Here is a 20,886-nt window from a genome sequence, read left to right as displayed (position 1 = left end):
AAAATTTATTGGATTGCACACTTGATATGGGTGAATTTTATGGTATGTATATCTTGAGAAAGCTGTTTTTTAAAAATTAGCTTAGAAAGAACTTGTGCTAATGAAGGGTCCTAAAGCTTAGGCTTTATTAGCTTCATAGCAAATCTACCACTACAATAATACAATTACTGACACAATTCTAACATATTGTAAAAAATTATTAACTTATTTTCTTAAAATATGCCTTTTGTGTAGATTCCCCAAGTATGTAAATACTTTCAATTTGATTATTTCATATATTACTAAAAGTTTTAGTTGTAACTCCTCACTCAAGAGGGATGTTTGAATGCATACTTACAATTTCTTACATGTAATTGTATTTCCAGGATTTCAACATTAGATAACAATTTTAATAAGTTTGAGAATTACTTGTGACAGTGAGGGAGTGAAAAATATACAGACTCTGGAGGTTGACTACCTGGATTCAACCCTCAGGTCTACCACTTCTACTTAGAAACTTGCTTATCTAATTTATTAAATCTTTCAGTACCTTGGTTTCCTCATGTAGCTGCTGTAGATAACAGTACCTACCTCATTATAGAGGATCTAATTAAGTCAATGAGTTGTTACACAGGTACAAACATTTAGAACAGTAAATGTTATGTATTTGCTATTAATATTACTATAATTACTTTAGATTAACATTTAAACAACTTCAAGTTATAAAATAATACTTTCTTCCCAATGGTGACAAAATCTCTGCACACATTACACACAAAAGAAAATATGAAAAGTTTTGCTTGTGATAGGAACTGAATGGAGAAGGAAGTTCTTTGAGGTTAATATTTAGCCACAATAATCACAATATCAACTACCTTATAATTAGCCTGCCAGCCCTTGAACACAGGTGTGATAGTCTGCTTGAAGGAGGGTAAAGAGAGGTTTGGGGATTTGTTAATACTAGCTGAAATCCATAAACAGAAAAAAGCCTCTTTGGGATGAACGTGTGAAAGCAACTGATGTGGGAGAGCTCCCTCACTACAAAAGTTTTAAGCCTCCCTCACTATAGAAATTTTAAGTCTCCTTTTCCCTACTGTGTTTCCCCACAAATAAGACCTAGCCAGACAATCAGCTCTAATGCGTCTTTTGGAGCAAAAATTAATATAAAACCCAGTCTTATATATTATACATTATGTCATAATATAGAATACCATATTATATAATATATCATATTATATTATATTGTATAATTTATTATATTATATATATTATATTATATTATTTGTCATGCGGGGTCTCAGCTCCTGCTCCCCACACAAGAACGCAGGAAATCGTGAGGCCAAAAAGGAACACCCACAGAGCCACAGATAGGGGAGTCATACCAGTATATTCTCGCTGGCGGCTGGGTTAGAGACACAGGAAGCAGGAGCCACACGATCCACAGCCTGCCGTCCGCTTCTCTGCCTGCCTGCCAACCAACCAACCGACCAGCATAGCCACAGTAGTTATATCAGTGGCTAATTGGCTCACTGGTTACAGCTGATGGGCAACCAGTCACAGCTGATGGCCATCTACTACCTGAGTCAGCACCTTTCCATGAGGCCAAGAGCCTGGAAACTGCTTTCTGGGACTCTGTCCCCACACTACATCCCCCAGCGTAGCCATGGCAATGGAACTTCATGGATCCGCTGCCCCATATAGGGCGTAAGAATGGCAACCAAGGATCCAAAAGCACCTGCAGGAGCAGTATCAAAAATCAGACCTCATTAAAAGTGACAGGGGTACTCATTTTACAGGGCAAGAAGTGCAGTGCTAGGCTGCCAGGATGGACGTACAATGGTTGTTTCATACTCCGTATAACCCACAAGCAGGTGGCATGATTGGACGCTACAATGGCCTATTGAAGCAAGGCCTCCAGGTGTCAAAACACCCTCCCACGATGCCTGACTGGGCCTCTCGTCTATGGGACGTCTTGAGAATCCTGAATGAGAGACCACAGACGGGAGGGCCCACACCAATACAAGCTCTGCTACATTTATCGGCTGCTCCCATTCAGTTACACGTTACCACAAGTAAGACTCTGTTAAAGCCTGGCTACGGCAGAAATGGAAACATTTTGCTGCCAGCACCCACATGCTTGAAAGCAGGGGAACGGCAGCAATGGACTTGGCCCTGGTGGATCCAAAGCCTCCACTGTCGATGGTTGGGCCTGATGGCCCCATGGGGGGCTGGTTTGACCCATGCTTTGCAAGTGATGCCAGGGATGGTGGCTGAGTGGTCACCGCAAGTGACTGTGGTATATGGAGGTCCCGAGGCCGGGACAATTTTGCGGGGAACTTATGCGCTCTCGCTATGGCCTATTATGGGGTCCCCTGTTCTGTTACATGTTGAAACTATGTAAGGGACCCCAAGCACTGCCATAAAGGTCTGGTACCACAAACCGGGACAAAAGGCTAGCATGCATCCTCCCAGATGGAAGGGATTTGCCGTTGTTGGTTCCTATAATTACTATTTCTTTCCACGCGTAGATGTCTATAGGCTAATACGGCACAGGGCCCCTCGTGGAAGACGCTTGTCTGCTTGTTGCGTAGATTGTCAGGCGACACCCTGGGGGGTGGAGTGTGGGGACAGAGTCTGAGAGAGCAGTTTCCAGGCTCTTGGCCTCAAGTGGAAAGGTGCTGGCTCAGGTAGTAAATGGCCATCAGCTTTGACTGGTTGCCCATCAGCTATAACCAGTTAGTCATTAGCCACTGATGTAACTACTGTGATTATGCTGGTCGGTTGGTTGGTTGGCAGGCAGAGAAGCAGACGGCAGGCTGCGGATTGTGTGGAGCCTGCCTCCTGTGTCTCCAACCCAGCCATCAGCGAGAAATAGTGGTATGACTCCCCTATCTATGGCTCTGTGGGTGTTCCTTTTTGGCCTCACCATATCCTGCGTTCTTATGTGGGGAGCGGGAGCTGAATCCCTGCATGACAATTGTATTACATTGTATTAGACTCTTATTTTACTATAAGTCCGGGTATCATATTAATTTTTGCTCCAAAAGGCACATTAGAGCTGATTGTCCAGCTAGGTCTTATTTTCGGGGAAATACGGTAGTTTCTTAGCTCCTTAGCCCCTAGCTTTGATTACTCTTCTCGTCAGTTTCTGAATCCTAAAGATTGCTCCTAGCCTGAATCACAGAATGTCTCTCAGATAACTACTTAAAACCCTGTGACTTCCCAACATCCCCCAAGACATTCCAGACCCCCAGGCCAGTATACTTGATTGTAATCATTGAAGCCTAATGTTCTTTCCAACCCCTTCTGGGCCCAGCTCCTGGACAATCGATGCCACCTGAATGACTGGTTGAATGGCCACAGGCTCTATAGAGCTAACGGATTTATTAATTAAAATATTTTTCCTCATTCAGGGATCTTAGGGATACAGAGGATACCCCAGCATGATTGCGAGTCCCAACCAACAAAGCCAACAGGGTCTTCCAGGCGGATCCTGAGACCCTTTGCTCTCATCTGAGTTAGATAAGGCGAGAATTCCGTGAATTCCCCAAGAGGTAGGGACAGCTAGCTCTGCTCCCGTCCAGCAGGAAGCAGACATTTATAAGACCAGATCTCCTGTCCCTCAACTTCCCACAGAGATTTTATGGGGATCACATCTCTCAAGGGGAAAACAAGGCAGGCAGTTAGAGATAGGCATCGGGTCTCCGCATTCCTGCATAACCCATAATATTCAACTGCCCAAAAGACCTCCCCTCTCCGCCCAAAACTTCCCCCTTTTCATTGTAATTATCTACCCCTATGGGAAACAAATGGGTACAAGATACCCAACTAGATCAAACTAGCCACTAACACCTGTGCAGTTTAAAAAAGATGAATAGCCTCTTGTCAATCACAAGTGTCAATCAAGCGGTCCCACACCCAGAAAGGAACAGCCCATTTTAGAGAAAAAAAGGATAAAAACTCCAAGTCCTCGCCAGTCAGGCTCTTTTTGAGCCCAGGCCCTTGGCACTTTGGGCCTTTTTGCCTTTTGAGTCTCTTCTTTTGCTCGGCCTGTTCCAAATTCTTTGCAGTGTACTTTTTCTTCTAATAATGCCACCTTGGGCCCTTGAGCCATTGTCTGCTGCTCGGGTCCGCTCCTATTTATTTGAAGTGTACCTTCTCTGCTAATAAGCTGCTTTTTCACTACTTTCACTACTTCACTACGTTCAATTCTTTGTTCGAGACGCCAAGAACCTGGATACTGTGCCGAGAAGGGCCCATCTTCCGGTAATACAATGGCTGATTAGAGGAGCCCAGAAATCTATCTCAATTTGAAATGGTCCCAGACATTTTAGCCAAACACAGATCATTCTTAATCCAGAGGGAAAAAACTGAAGAGTACCTTGTTAACTCCAGAACAATGTTTTTGAGCTGGGATTCACAGACAATCTTGGTTTGCAAGTTCTATGGGACTCCCCAAAAGTTTTTAATATTGTGTTTCATCTTAATGGTACTAAATTGCTCTCACACTCATTAAGACAAGTGTCTTCCTCAGTTCGTAAATTATCAATGCAAAAAGTACTTTATTCAAGGATTTAGCTTAAAGCAGTGTGTTTAAAAATGGAATTTTAGTACCTATTCTTGAAGATGAGAATTTTTTTCCTTGAAAATGAATTCTGTATTACTCCCTAGAAGGCTCCTACAAAACCTAGAAAGTAGCACAGAATTTGTTCTGTGAGAGTAGCATTCTCTCTAACATACACTTGACTAGGAAAAAGTAGTTTAATCATTGAAAAAGTTTTTTCAAAGAGTTTGAAGTACATAGTTTGTGGCTGTTTTTACTCCATTAGGTTACTCATTCATTCATTCACTATACAGGAAACAGTTACTAAACACTTATCCACCAGAAACTGCTTGTTCACTGCCAAAGACAACCACATTGCAATTCCACTAAAATGGTCCATTAAAAAATAATTTAGTATGTCTTTGACTTTATAGTATAACTCTGCTTGTTTCATTATAATGTATTTCAATCTTTTTTTAAGAAAGAGATCCTTAAATTTGCAAAGTGGTTTCTATCACAGCAACTCCCACAGCCTAAGGGCACTTGCTCATTAAGATCTGATTCCTGAGTATAAGCTATTAGGCAAATTAGATGACAGGCATATTAACTCCAAATCCAAAATTTAGTTCCCATAAAGATAAACTTCTCTTGATGGAAAGTATAACTTTTATTTGAAGGAAATATTTTCATTTTTAATACATTTACATGTTAGCATTTCATTGAATTTTGGAAAAGAAAAACAAAACAAATGCATACCTTTGACTCCACTTGATTTAGCATAAGTGGAATGTCAGAAGTTGTTGACTTGGGAATACCAAGGGTATCACAGATAGCTTGAACTTCCTGATAAATTTCACTATTTTTATCTAATTGAGAATTTTTACGTTTCTTGTTCTGTAGTATCTGTAAAGCTTGCAGCTCTGTACTTAAAAATACTGTAAGAAAAGGGAAAAACAAATAATGGTAAATGTATACAAACTCCTTGAAAATCCCACTTGTGGGTATACACCCAGAGGAATTAAAATGAGATCTCGAGGAGATCTGCACCACCGTGTTCCCGGCAGCACTGTTCACAATAACCAAGATACGGAAACGATCTAACTGTTCTTCAACAGAGGAATGGATAAAGAAAATGTGGTCTCGACATACAATGGAATGTTATTCAGCCTTAAAAAAGAAGGAAATCCAGCCATGTGCAACAACATGGATGAATCTGGAAGACACTACACAAGTGAGCCAGAAATGAGGCAGATATAGAAGTACAAATACTATATATATATCACTTTTATGAGAAATCTAAAACAGTCAAACTCATAAAGCAGAAAGTAGAATGGCAGCTGGCGGGGGAGGAGAAACAAGGAGTTATCAGTTAAATATAAACTTTTTTAAGAACTGGTATCTGTTTTCGGAGAGACCTTGGCATAGTCCTCATAAGCCAAGTCGGATACTTAATGGTCAGTTACACAAGATGAGCAGGTCCTAGTGACCGCGCTGCCTTACAGCACAGTGCCTGTAGCTCACACCACTCTATTGTACACTTAAAAATTTGCTAAGAGGGTAGACCTCCTTGTGTTCTTAATCACAAAAAGAAATAGAGGACAGGAGGAAACTTAACAAGCAAAAAAGAAAGAGACAGTGCCCACCCACAAACAGTTTCAACTCCAGTAGAAGACTCACACCAGTAAATCAATAACTTAAGAATAAGTGCTCAAGCCAGGGCAGAATGTATAGCTCTAATTGATCTATATGCATAATCTGAATAATTGTTTGCCTTCAGAACAGACCACCCCAGGCTGCTCACAAGTCCCTTTACTGTCACCATTTCATTTAATCCTTTCAATAGTCATATGTAAGAAAATTACTGAAAATTCTTAGATGGTTATTTATAACCTTGTTTTAAATTAACTTTCACTACAGCAGTTAAAATATTGGGGTTTTGCTTGTTTTTATTTGTTTAAAGTTTCTCTCTCTCTCTCTCTCCATAATTTAATACTGTAGTTTCGACTTCAGCTGAGCAGAAATAGTATCTGAGAAACTGTTCTAAAGTACAGGTGCCAGGGTCCCACACTGAGCTTCTGAACCGATAGATCCGAAGTAGGAGTAGGGCATCTATGATTCTTACGGGGAGAGAAAATTGAAAGCCACAAATTTAAAAACTTTTTCATGCAATCTACACGTTACACAGTCCAAAGTGCCCACAAAATGTTAAGACCAATATGTATCAAACTTTGCTTATGAGGACTATGCCAAGGTCCCTGATTTCAATACCTCATTAAAACAAATCACCAGTTCTTCAAAAATGTGTATTTTGGACAGAACCTTGGCTGAAGTCCACCTTTGTTCTCTGGACACATGCTCTATGTAATAGTACAAACAAGAGTTCAGCCTAGTTTTTAAAATGCTAATCCATGCAGATGGTAAACAATACAGGGAAAAGTCTTCAGATTTCCCTTCCTGAGGCAATCGCCATAATTAGTTCCTTGGCTATCTTTTTAGGCATATATGTGCATGTATATTTAGTATACACATCTACCATTTATTTCTTGTATACAAACAAGGCATACTATGTATGTTCCCTATATTATTTATTTACCAATATATCTTAGAGATCATTCCTTATCAGCACATTTGAACTGTTTTCTTTCTAATGGCTATATAGTGGTAGCATGGCAAAGATATATCATTCCTACTTAACTAGTGTTGTGTCATTGGAATTAACCCCTGGACGTTCGCAAAAGGTGAAAGGAATTCACAGACTCAGCCTGAAATGAGGAGAGCAAGGAAATAAGTTTATTCAAGAAGAAAGAAGCTGGCCTAGACGTTGCCAGGGCAGAGGACTGCACCTAACTTTAGGTTAGCTTTTTCTTATACAAGAAAGTATAGGTAAATTTCCTTATGGCAGAAGTGATGCATAGACTGATGTCATTTGATTGACATATGTCGCTTTTATAACTAGTTTCTTCCAGTGCATGCTCCTACCCAGAATGCACACCGAAAAACCCACGGGGGTGGGGGAAGCGGGGGGGGGGGGGTGGCCAAGTCTTAATGTTCATTCCATTCTAATTGCATTATAATTAGTCTAGAGTTCAACTAAGCAGGTTTTGGCAGTCTGCACATGTGTGAAGAACCAGTTAAAACCAGTTGGGTCTTATCTCCTCTTTTTAGATTTATTTCTAGGTGATGAGCCCACTCAGTTCCTGGGGCGGGGATGCAGCCTGGGTAGTCCCCCTTCAGGTTCTCTTTTATTAACCCTTTTCTGCCTCATCAACTAGGACAATGCCATAATGAACATCCTTTTCGTACATAGCTGTACTCTTGGGGAAACAAATATGTATATGCAGTCACGGAATTTCCAAGTCAAACGGCAGGTGAATTTTAATTGTAGTATTAATAATTTGCTCTTCCAAAAGGTTTGACCAGTTATTCACCACACTCTAATGCCTACAGTATATGAGAATGATTTACTCCCACAAACTTGTATTATCTTTGCTGGCTTTTTTCCTATTTGCTAGACTAGTAAGTGAAAAAATTGTATGCTGTCATTTTGTTTTTGTAACTCTAACTTTGAGGGATACTGTGCATTTTTTCAGGTTTAAAAGCAATTTTTAAAAAACTTTTCTCTGTAAAAAGTCTATGCATGTCTCATAAACTCGATACGTATTTTCAGTGAGTTATCTTTTCTTCTTGATTTATAAAAGCTCTCCACATAGTAAGGAATTTGGCCCTTTTTGTTTTATACATATTGCAAACACTTCCAAGAAGAACATGAAGAAGCTTCTTATGTATGTATGTTTTAAAGACAGTTAAACTAAAGATAAAGATGGAATAGATGCTGGTAAGATTGTGAACTGGTATAACCTTTCTGGAGCAAAACGTGGCAATATATACTTAGATGACAGATTTTTTTTTTCAATGTTCATAATTCCTGTCTAAGTAAAAGTAATCCAAAATTATGAACAAAGAAATTAATTTAAAATGAAAAAAAATCCAAGTACCCCCAAATTTGAAATTTATTTAAAAAATGTTAGGTTCATAGCATAGAATGTTTATGTGGCCAATTTAAATTCTTTTAAAATATTAATATTAAAAGATGGGGAAATGCTCACAATATATTAAATGAAGAGAAAGAAAAGGAACTGTATATATAACAGGATCTCAATCTTATTTAAATGTGTCTACAACGGAAAAAGAGAAGGGAAAAGAAATACACCCAAAAGTTATTCATGATTCTCTCTGGGGAGTGATATTATAAACGACTTTCTTCTTTACAATTTTATCTACTTTGTAAGATTTCTATGATTAACATGTTATATAGGTAGTTATATGCTACACATTTAACACTAACTCCTCATCTTACTCTATCTCCTGAGGATGTAGTATTTTCATAATCAGGAAAAAACCTGTACCAACTTCTCTTATATCTCCTCTTTACTTTTACTTGTCCCAAAGCCTATATTACTATTATTGCTGAGCTTCTTAGCAGCTAAGGCAAAAAGGGAAACATGATGGATTACGTAGTTCTCACAGACTGACATAAAGAACATGCAAGTTCCTCTAGACCATGCTTCTTAGCTCCCTTTCTGTCCCAATATACCAAAGGATTACTGTGATCTCCAATTAATAACTTAAAATTCATTAAATCAGTAACACACTGAATGGAAGAAGGGGAAAAGTGCAAGAAATGGGGCGGCATAATTTTTATTTCCCACAACACACACAAGGTAACTCAAATGTCAACACGCCTATCATCACCACTCGTTAAACACATACATGCAGTTTTTGCTCTAATGAAACAAACATTACTAACACTAGAGCCTAGAAGAAATATATCACATGGATCTTTTTACAGACGGTATAAACCTAATAGAAATCTTCAATAATAGATGTTAGAAAAAATTTTCAAATGGCCACTGTAGAGCTCTCAAAAAGCATGAAATTGAATTAACTAAGAAATTTTTGAAGGGACCCAATGCAAATAAATGGATATATTATTTAAAATAATTGTCTAGATATAGGGTAATTTTTATTCCAAATTCACCCCTGATGAAAATAGACCACACTCACTAGAATTCAAGTGGCCCAAAGGAGCACTTTTTTTTTTTTTTACTAATATATCCCTAGTGCCTAGATCAGTTACTGGTACAATAGTAAATAATCAATACATATTTTTGAACCCACTATCATTCAGTGCCTATCATTAAAGCAATATCTGATAATCTGTTTAGCAGCCTAATTTCAGAGAGTTAATATTAAATAAGACTTTGGATATCACCAACTTTAGCCATCTAGTCATAAATGCTAAGACATGAAGTAGGTGAAAGAAATATTACTAAAATACCATATAAATTACAAAAACAGGGAATTCTATACTGGCCAAATAAAATCATAAGTGTTAGAAATCTTAGTACATGAAAATTTATACTTCGTTTATATAAATATCTGAGTCAGTTTCATATTTTAAGTCAAATGTTAAAACTTTCTAAATATACAAAATGTCTAATGCTTCATTAATGAAACTTCATAAATCTTCACTTGAAAATAAATAAAAAAAAACCAGATCAAACATGCACTTAAATGTTCCAAGAAAGATAACTTACACAGAAGTTTCAAATGGTCATCCTTCTTTTTTAAACGGTCTTTAATATCTCCCGATATGAGTACAGAATATGGACATGCCATTTCTTTTAAAAAACCACTTATTTCAAGCTGGAAGCTTTCTAGATCATCTGTCCCTTAAAAAGAAAAATCATAAGACATTTACTGAAAAAGTACCATATAATCTGTTACTATAAAATCTACCACTAGTTAATTTTACTTTTTACATTCAATTCTATCACTTTGTTGTTAAATTCTTACACGTGTGACCTCGAAGCTTAGGTAAAGGTATCTAAACAATTTCAACATAAAGTAACTCCTAAATTCAGAAACTAATTATAAATTTAAGAACATAAGTATCTAATTATGAGATTATAAATATTTTTATATTTAAATCCCTGGTAAGGATGTTCCAATGTGGACTTTTCATAAACGCAGATAAAATGAAAATATTTTATGCAAGTAACCAAAATATAAAAACATTTTTATGGCTATAATCGTGAATTGGCTTCAGAGCAAACGATCCATTTCTGTTATATTTCTATGGATTCAAATAAATGAAACCACCTAATTAGCCTCACTGCTTATCTTTTTTTCATAATCTAATTGTGTAGGAGTTTATATCACATGTTTTCAATTCAGCTTATTTTATTTTGCCTCAAGTGAATTCTATTAGATTTGGCAAGGAAAAAAACAGGATAGCTTCAAAAGGGAAGACTACTTTGTCCCCTAGTAAATGACCAATAATTTTTAAAATTTTTCATTTTATTACACTATCTGAATTTCTACCAATCCAAGACCCACAAGGACTCTAGTTACCACGATAGTAGTGAATTAAACAAATTTTATGAGGAAGTACAGGAATTTTTTTATACAAGTATTCCTCTGTGAATCCGTATCCTGAGTTACAGGCTTGGTAATACAATTTAACTGGGGATTATATGTGCGTTAAAAAAAAAACAAACCTTAATTCAAAATAAACAGTATCAAAAATTAAACTTTTTAAATAACCAAATTCAGACTCTATTTTTCTTAAGAACAATACTCAGGTTAAGACAGCAGATAAACAATAATTGTTTATAATTTCACACAAATTGAAGAACCAATTTTGAATTAATATAAAATTTAATCCAAAAATATTTAATATAACAAACTGAAGTCCTTCATATTAGTGATTTTTCTTTGTACAGTGAGCACATTACGGACAAAACTGTAAACCATAAACTATTGAGACAGATTAGTTGGTATGTTGTTAGGCTGACAGGAAAGATCCCTGATGAAATAAACAAAAGGCAGCTATATCCGGAAACTCCAGGTTCTGGAACGTCTCCTTCACTCCAGGACAAAGATATGAGAACATGCCTTGAGGTAAACAAATTATCTCAAATCCCTTTTGGCCGGACAAAGGAGCAGATCTGATAGATATGAATGGTTTATTTCGTTAATCCCTTCAGGATGGGCAAACAGGACATTAGAAAGCTCCAACCCCCTTCCCCAAGCAGGCAAGGGAAGGTATAAAAGTAAGAACTTTTGCCTCAGTCACTGGGCACCCCCATTTGAGACCCCCTCCTGCTTGGGAGCTCTAACCCTTTGCTTTCAATAAACTATCCTCTTTTTAAAACTCTTTGCCTCTCCTGGGTCCATGTTTCTATTCTTTGGTCACAGGAGGCACGATCCCGGCATTCACTCACAAGTCCCCTACCTCATTTAGGAACTCACAGAGACAACACTATGATTTCTTTTTACTATTAAACAGAAAAGTAAATTAAAACACAATACAATACCAGATGAAGTGATACTTTCTTCCAAGTTGCACAGTGATTTTATTTGAGAGCCTAACCAAACACAAAGCTCTGAAAATTCAGGGGAAGATAGTCCACCCTCAGCTGCCTTGGTAAGGGCTTGCTCTTCTAACAGTGGTCCCTTATACCTAGAAAGGAAAAGATAAAAGGTTAAAAGCAAATGTAATGGCTCTGTGCGATGTCAGAGGGATAGTAGATGGGAGGAGGGGGGTTCACACAGTGTGAGGGATATAAATGACAAACGTCTAAGTATTGCTTTGTCTTGTGCACCTAAAACTAATAAAGTTAAAACAAACAAACAAACAAATCCCTAATATTCTTTATCATAGGCTATTGCCTGTTTTTGTAAATAAATTTTTATTGGCACACAGCTAATAAACGTATCCATTTACAGACTGTCTCTGGCTGCTTTCACAGTGCAATGGCTGAGTTGAGTAGTGACAAAGATAGTATGGCCAACAAAGCCTAAAATTTTTACTATCTGGTCTGTTATAGTTTGCCGATTTCTGCTTTATATAATTAACATTCATTTGTCTTTTTTGGGGTATTTTAACATTTTTAAAAAGTAAAATTATCAACCAAGTTTAAGAGAAATATTACATAAACACAAAGTCAAACAGAGCAAAGTCTAAAAATCATACTAGGTAACAAGAGTAAGAAAAAGGAAATATAGTGAAGTTGTGAAAAAAGAACAGATGCACATTTTAAATTTAAAAAGTTAAAGCTGAAAAAGACCTGAGACCATTTTAACCTAAATTATTTATTTTGTAATTTTATACTTTTAAAACATTGCCACAAAGTACAGAACCTTAAAATTTTTTAATCATTTTGTATATATCTTAATTGAATTGCATACCAGTTTTTTACTTTTATTGTTCTTTCTGCAACTGAACTTTTTTTTCACAATATAATAAAAGATTTTAACATATTCGATGGGTTTTAATCCATTGCAATTATTTTTCTTTTGCTATTCAAACCCTGGTTAGTGGGAGGCCATTCATGTTAGCCCATGAGTCCTGCGATTTATCCCCAGTATTCAGGGAATACTTTCATTGCTTTGTTTTCTAAGACAAGATGTTCCTGTCCCATACCTGTAATCAGCCATTTCTCCAAGAAGCCCTGATTCCTTTTAATGGTAAAGTACACGACCTGGTACTAAAGGTTAGTCACTGTATCTATACCTTTTTAAGAGAAATTAATCAGGAGTTCACATTGCTAGTTCCTATTCAAATTTAGAATTGTGGCTTTTTTATTTTGTTTTACATTTTTATCTATTTTCTCTTACAATGAAATTCTGGTTTCTAATGACATTTATATAAACCTAAAACATAAATATAAATTATATGTAGTTTCAGAATAGGAAAACCAGTATTATTAATAAAATTATGCAAAACAATTGATGTTTTTATCATTAAAATATATTCCAGTAAGGATGTATAAAAAAAAGAAATTCCTTCCCATGTGATTAAAACACCCACTCAACATACTGACAGACCTTTGTTTCATTTTGCTTTTAATTTTTAGGAATTTGTCTTTTTTTTGTTGTGATTTCATTTTTATTAAATTTTGCTTTATAATTATTTAAAACATTTATATGGTTTCAAAATCTAATTTACAAAACAAGGTACGTTCAGACAAAACTAGTTTACAATCTTAATCTTGTTCCCTCTACTCTGTTCCCTCCCTCCCCCACAGGTAATCATATTTATTAGTTTTGGTTTGTCATTCCATGTTTTTAAATATAAACATATATACTTTTTCTTCTTTACATAAAAGGTAGTCTATATATACTGCTCTGCTTCTTACTTTAAACACATCATACATACACATATTTACATGTACTAGAGATTTGTAGAGTTATTGCTCATTTTTACTGTTGTGTAATAGTAGTTCATGTCTGGATGCACCATATTTTATTCACTATGCTTCCCTGAAGGACAGTTGGATTGTGTGTAATGTTTTACTATTATTAAAAAATTTGGCAAATTTTTGTCAGAGTATATCTGGGTAGATTCCTGTAGGTGGGATTGTTAGGTCAAAGGGTAAGTGGATATGTAACTTTGCTAGATAGCATTAAATTCTCCCCTACAGCGGCAGTACCATCAAGGTATGAGAGTACCCATTCCCCCATAACTCACCAAAGTTGTCAAACATTGGGACTTTTGACCATTTGGTATCTCAGTATAATTTTAATTTACATTTTTCTTAAGAACAAGGCTGTACATCTTTTCATATGTTTAAGGCCATTTGCATTTCTTTTTCTCTAAATTCTCTGGTCCTATCTCATGAAGGGTGAGTATTTTCAAATCTCCATGCTGAGGGTTAGAAATTAAGGGTTAACAGAGTTAGGATACCTGTTTTAAGTAGCAGGCCAGGTACAGTGGTAGGCATATTCCCGTGTGTGTGTATGTGTGTGTGTGTGTGTGTGTGTGTGTGTGTGTGTCTTTATATATACATTTATAAATAAATATATTCATTTACTTATAATTCATTTAATCTTTACAGTGATGCTTTGAAGTTAGCATTATCCTAATTCTGTAGGACCAGAAGATAAGTAACTAAATAATGACATGCTGATTTAAATTCAGATTTGACCTCAAATGCTCCATGTGAACGTTTAAACTCCTATCTACAATAATATGGAAACTAAGCAAATACCTGGCCAGCTGATGCAGCCAAGTAAAGGCAGAGCTGGGACTAGACGGCTGTCTGCTCCTGCAGCCAAGACTGGTTCCTCATTCACTCACTGCCTTTCTTCCATTTCTTACACTACCTCTCATTGGGACTTAATAGAAAACATTTTATTCCCCCTACTTGCTTACATTTCTGCAATAATCATAAACCACTGAATAAATTTAACTAATTCAGATAGTTATTTTTACTAAAATGCCAACTATAAAATTCAACAAAAATTGATTAAATCACCCAAAATGCTGAATTTAGAGGGTGGAAGAAACACAGTCATTAATGCCTAAGCTCATCAAATCAGGTAAAAATAAAAACTAAATGCATTTAACAAAGTTAACATCTAATAACAATATTAATCATAACAGCAACTAACATTTATAAATTGCTCTTACGATAGACCAGTGCTGTGTGCTTTATGTATATTGCCTCGTTTAATTGCCACAACGTCCTGAAAAATAGGTATTGTTATTTTGCTCTTAATTTGTTGTAGTTGTATATACTTTAATTTAATTAGTGCCCCTCTTATTGCAAACACTGGGGATACCTCCCCTAGGCCCAGACTCCCCCAGGAGTCCTCCATCCACTGGAACCATAGCTGCTGGTCTGACACTACTTCAAGATGGGGGATCCAATCTTCAGTCTGTGAGGGCCATTGGCAAACATCAACAAAGACACAGCCAGGGCCTAATTTACTTTGTTTTCTATTTTCATCAACCAACATATAAAACATGAAACCCTTTCCCCGTCATTTACTGAGCCTATTGGTTGCCTCTGATCCAGCTCTCCAGTTCCCCCTTCCACTATGTTCCATCCATAAACAAATCTCCAACATTGTCAATCTCTTCTCAGAAAGATTGTGCCTACACCTCGAGCTTTGGCTATTTTACTCTCTCGGGTTCCTTAAGATCAGATGGTAGGGTTTGTCCTCCTTGTTTCCCAATACAGCATTCATACCACTGCTCCCTCATCATCTTATATTCCTGCTCTCTCTAGGCACCCTCTTTCTCTTGTGATTTTCATCTATCGATCTCTTGGATAATCCCCAATATTCCCTGTGCTCAGTTTTCCTTTCCATCCCCATTTTTGTTACCTTTCTTTAAAGTCCATACATATACCCTATCCAATACCACAAGTTCTCAATTCCCTAACTCCCTCTTTTCCAACCTTCACCACAACATGCCCGTGAGCCACCCCCAGACCTTGTCATCACCTGGAACTGCTACACCTCTGAAATCGCTAATTCAAACGTCACTTCCCAAACACCACCTACATCTATCCTTTCAGCTTGCTCTTCTGACCACTCACCTACAACTATGATATCATCTCTACCTCCACTCCACTCGTTCCTCTGTATTCTCTGCATTTACTGGCTCCCTGCTGTTTTCACTTTCTTCCCTATTCAATTTAGATTCCAAGCTGTATCTTTTCATGTTGGTGCTCAGTAAATACCTGCTGAAGAAACGAATCCTTCATATGCTCATCTCCTTCAGTTCTAATATTCAGTCGATCACTAAGTCCTGTAATGCACTTCTTTCCATATCCACTGCCACTAAGCAACCATCACTTCTTGCCTAGATTACTGACTAAATTCTCCAATCCACTCTCCACCTTGCTGACACAGGTCACTTTTCAAACTGGACAATAAATCCTTTTTATGTAAAATCCTTCAATCATGCCCCATTGTTATGACCAAAAACAAAATCTACAATACAGCCTAAAAGGGGCTGTGTCCTGGTCCTCACCTAACTTCAATCCAATATTCCACCACACTGGCCTTTGCTTTCTGACCTCCAGCCACATTCGCCTTCCAGTTCTTCTAATACAGCATGTTCCTTTCAACTTCACGGTCTTTCATATTTTGTTCTCAGGACTCCTCTGTTCTCCTTTCCTTCCCAACTTCACCTAGTTAACCCCTATTCACGCTTGCTATTGCAACTCAAATGTCACTTCCTCAGGAACCTATCACCATCCCTTAAGACTACACAGTTCCTCCTGTCATGTTTTGTCACCCTGTTCTCTTCCTTTAAATCACTTATTATAGTTAGTATTTGTGTGATCATGTCTCTCCACTGAACTGTAAGCTCCACAGGGACAAGGGAAAGTCTATTTTGTTCACTACTGACTTCTCAGAACAGTGTCCGATATAGAGTTGGGCTCAATAAATATTTGAAATAAACTTCTCTCCATAATGGTGTTCTCAACCTAGGTTGGGAAGCTTTTTAAAAATATGCATGTCTATAACTGCACCCCTGAAGATCATGATTCAGTCAGCCTGCGGTATATACAAGACTGGGACATATCTTCACAAGCTCCACACATGATTTTGATGCACAATCAGGATTGAAATCCACTGTTCTAAAAAATCACAGACTGTCAGAACTGAAAGAGACTTCGGAAAGCATTTGCTTTGGCCTGCTCCTTTCACAGAAGAGGAAACTAAGTCATTTCTACCTTGTTTTCATTTATAATATACTATATCACTAAATTGTTCTTTCACATAGATTTCCTCTTTTATTTCCTCCCTTTAAATACTGTTTTATCTGACAAAAACTACAGTATCTTCTCTGATACACTAAATGCTTTAATCACAATAGAAAACACATTATTCACCATCTACATGGATAGTAGTTTAAGTATTCAATTATAACACATATTCTAAAAGAACAACTACTCTTTTTTTCACATTTCATTATCATTATAGAAAATTTAAACTTCAAAACCTTCTCCTCAGTTATTCCAGGAAAAATCAACTCTAAAGTGTGTAAATGGTTTTACTTTCCATATTGAATAATCTGAAACAAATTTTCCTTGATAAAGGTCAAGATTATAGCAAACTTCATTTTTCAAAACAGCTGTAATACAAACAAAGTCAAGGAATGAGGGAAGAAAAAAAGCACTGACTTTACCTTTTTCATAAACTATTTACAGAATCCCACTATTCTTACCTGGAGTGCGTCAGAAGTCAAACTGTTTGAGGCCTTAACACTTCCACTAAGTATTTTAACTTCTTGTTTTGGTGACTTCTTTAATTAAGTTAACTGAAAATTTTCAAGGGATTTCACAGAAGTAAAAATACCCTCTAAATAACCACTGGCTCTGTTCTTTCATTTGGCAAACATTTATTCAGAATCTACTAAATGCAAGACTCTGTAAAAATGGGTCATTGCAAAGTAGGTATTATCAGGGTCCAAAAGAATCAGTTGATAGAGGAGCAAGTGCAGCTCTAGGAAAAAATAAAAGGGGGTGAGCGGGGTTCAACCTTCACAATAGCACTACAAAGGCACAGCCTATCCCATTCAAGAAACTCCAGCGGTGGAAAGGCAAACAATAATGCAGATGGCTCCAATCTCTTTAAGTGTAGTTTTTGACTCTCAACTATCTGGCCCTATGTGTATCTCTGTGCACTCTCTTCTTTGAACGTTTCTTCATTTATTTACCCATTCATTCAACCACTATTTATTGTGCTAGACACCACAATAGGATGGTGTTGGGAATGAGACAGGTAAGGCACCTGTTTTCCTGGAGCTGACTAGAGGTGGGGTTGGGGGGTAGGGAGCAGAGGCATTCAAGAGACGATAAGTGTGTAGGACAAGCTAATCTGGAATAGGGACAAGGGCTGTGAAGGAAAAATGGGATAAGGCTGAGGTCGAGACTATGTTGCTCTTACTGCTCCCCATGCATACAAGTATTAGCATCATCCCAGAAGTTCTCATAGCACTTACCACTCTAAATTGTAAATACTAGTACACTCTTTCTAGCCCCCCCGACTATGTAAACTAGTAATCTGAAACTCTTTCCTCTGTCTAGCACATAAAGATGCATTAATTGAACACCTATTAACACCAAGTAAACATACAGCTAACGAACAAATGAAATAGCTGAATGAATGGACTCGCACAGTACTAAAACAGTTTCTCCGGTCAAGGAAGCACAAGAGATTCTCTCCTGAGCCCCTAATTAAGCCACAGGTTGTACACCGTTGCAGGCAGCAGTGCCCGCTCGCAGTCCGAGTTCCAGCACCTCCCACTAGGCGCGACAACTACGTCAACAAAAACATCACGCGCGGGGTAGGGCCATGCTTCCCGGGAGAACAGAAACTAGCCAGGCCGCTCCGCGCCATCGCCGCAAGTCCTGGCTGCGGAGGTCCGAGGCAAGGAGTTTGGAAGAGGGGGCCACGAGCCCCAGCGTTCCGACCCTACTCCACGCCCTACCCCACAAACCGCTTTATCTCCCGCCTCCCTCTTAACTCCGTCGGCGCCAGAGGGAGAGAGGCAGAGGAGGCCTGCACCGAGCTACCCGAGCCCAGAGGAGACCCGCAGGGAGGAGACTGCATCAGCCGAGCCAAGGGAAAGCTTACGTTCTCGGAGCAAAGACGTCGCCAGGAATACTCACCCCAGCGCCTCCAGTGTGTCCAGCACGTCCCCCTCCATCGTAGGTTCGGGACCCTGCTCCGGCCCTCTCATGGTCCTTTGGCCCAGAGCTGTTCACCGCTCTAAGGAGCCCGCCGGAAACCGATGTTACGGCGCCAAGGTTCCGGTCGGAGTAGCGACTAAAAAACCCTGGGAGCGCTTCTGACGGCCGGCGCAATGGTTCCTGGCCCAGAGGCAATCGACCCTCAGTGTCTGAAACGGTTTTATGTAATAATAATAATCATAATAATAATAACTTTTAAAAATAATAATAATAACATATGGTAACTATGATTTATATATATATATATATATAAATATACGGTGATATATATATATATGTATATATATATATATATATATATATGGTCACAGGATGTAGTGTAGAGCATAGGGAAGTCAATGGAATTGTAACAGCTATATACGATATCAGAGGGGTAGTAGATTGGGGGAGAGGGAGTTACCGTATCATTTTATAAGGGGTGTAAATGTCTAACTATTACATTGTTTTGTACACCTGAAACTAATAAAAATAATAATAATAGCATCATTACCCTAGTTTTTGAGTCACATCAGCTGAGGCTCCAAAGATTGAAACAGAGGTAAGCCATCCCCACTGCATTCTTTCTGAATTCTTGACTTACAGAATCCATAAGGATGATGTAAGTTATTTTAAATCTGCCAAGTTGGTTTGATAAGAAGAATAGATAACATGAACTTAATGGTAAAAGGAATAAGCTTCTAAAGGGAAGATAATGAAATGGATGGGATCTATGTTGGGCCACCAGCAGTCACTCTGTCTTGGGCTGCCATATTCACTTTTCATGTTTACTTTCAATAACTACCTTCCCACATTCCGATTTACATTGGTTTTTGTGTTGAAAATTAGTTACATGGAATCAGGACTCCTAGGACTAATGTAATCTTGTTTTCTGTGTGATGCCAGATAGTAAGGGAAGGATGTCTTTGGTGATGCAATGTTAAAAGCATTCAGATCCATCTGCAAAGATTCCAGAGAAAATGGCTAGGTGCTGCTTAACACAAGAAGTCAAAATCCCACAAGAAAATATGATCAGAAACCATCCTCTAAGGAGTAATTTAGAGAATGGCTAAATTATGATCAGAAAAAAATATGATCAGAAACCATCCTCTAAGGAGTAATTTAGAGGGTGGCTAAATTATAAAGTTTATACATACAGCCTCACTCCTCCCATGTCTGTGTTAAAATTAAATTAGCCAGAGACCACACCAAGCACGAACTTATAGTCTGACAAAAATCAGACATAATTGATTTACAGTGAGGGAGCACATTGCGGAGGAACTGTATTAGTCAGGGTTCTCCGGAGAAACAGAATAGGATGGATGGATGGATGGATGGATGGATGGATGGATGGATGGACATAGACAAACAGACAGATAATACAATTGACTCATGGTTATGGAGGCTGAGAAGTCCCAACATCTCCCCTCTGTAAGCTGGAAAACCAGGAAAGCCAGTGGAATAGAAGTCTGAAAGTCCAAGAACCAGGAGCTCTGATATTTGAAGGTAGGAGAAGATGGATGCCTCAGTTCAAGAAAAGAGAATATTTGCCTTTCTTGCATCTTTTTGTTTTATTCAGGCCCTGAATGGATTGGATGATGTCCACCTACACGGGCGAAGGTAGATCTTCTTTACTCAGTCTACTGAATCAAATTCTAACCTCTTTTGGCGATACCCTCACAGGCATACCCAGAAATATAATGTTTTACCTGCTATCTGGGTATCCCATAGCCCAGTCAAGAATACACATAAAATTAACCATCACAGGAACTGTGGCATGCCTTTCAACAAGAAAAGGAAACATCTTGTGTAAGGTTTGGATTCCACTGA

At 37.9% G+C, this 20,886-nt stretch overlaps 1 protein-coding gene across 1 annotated transcript in view; it reads right to left on the bottom strand.

Annotated features, from left to right (window-relative positions):
• Positions 1-19,153, bottom strand: part of TSLIG3B (tRNA splicing ligase complex subunit 3B) — a 31,950-nt gene extending 12,797 nt beyond the window's left edge. The window contains exons 1-4 of the mRNA XM_019725518.3: positions 19,000-19,153; positions 11,902-12,047; positions 10,120-10,254; positions 5,279-5,457 (exon numbers count right to left, since the gene is read on the bottom strand). Coding sequence (XP_019581077.3) covers positions 5,279-5,457; positions 10,120-10,254; positions 11,902-12,047; positions 19,000-19,070 — 531 coding nt within the window. The 5' untranslated portion in view covers positions 19,071-19,153. The remainder of the gene's footprint in view (positions 1-5,278; positions 5,458-10,119; positions 10,255-11,901; positions 12,048-18,999) is intronic.
• Positions 19,154-20,886: the final 1,733 nt, after the last annotated feature.

The sequence above is a fragment of the Rhinolophus sinicus genome, chromosome 3 (genome assembly GCF_057876585.1).
Source record: "Rhinolophus sinicus isolate RSI-liver-muscle chromosome 3, RSI-T2T, whole genome shotgun sequence".
NCBI lineage: Eukaryota > Metazoa > Chordata > Mammalia > Chiroptera > Rhinolophidae > Rhinolophus > Rhinolophus sinicus.
Note: the sequence above shows the minus strand (reverse complement) of the source record. Positions and strands in the feature narration are given on the sequence as shown.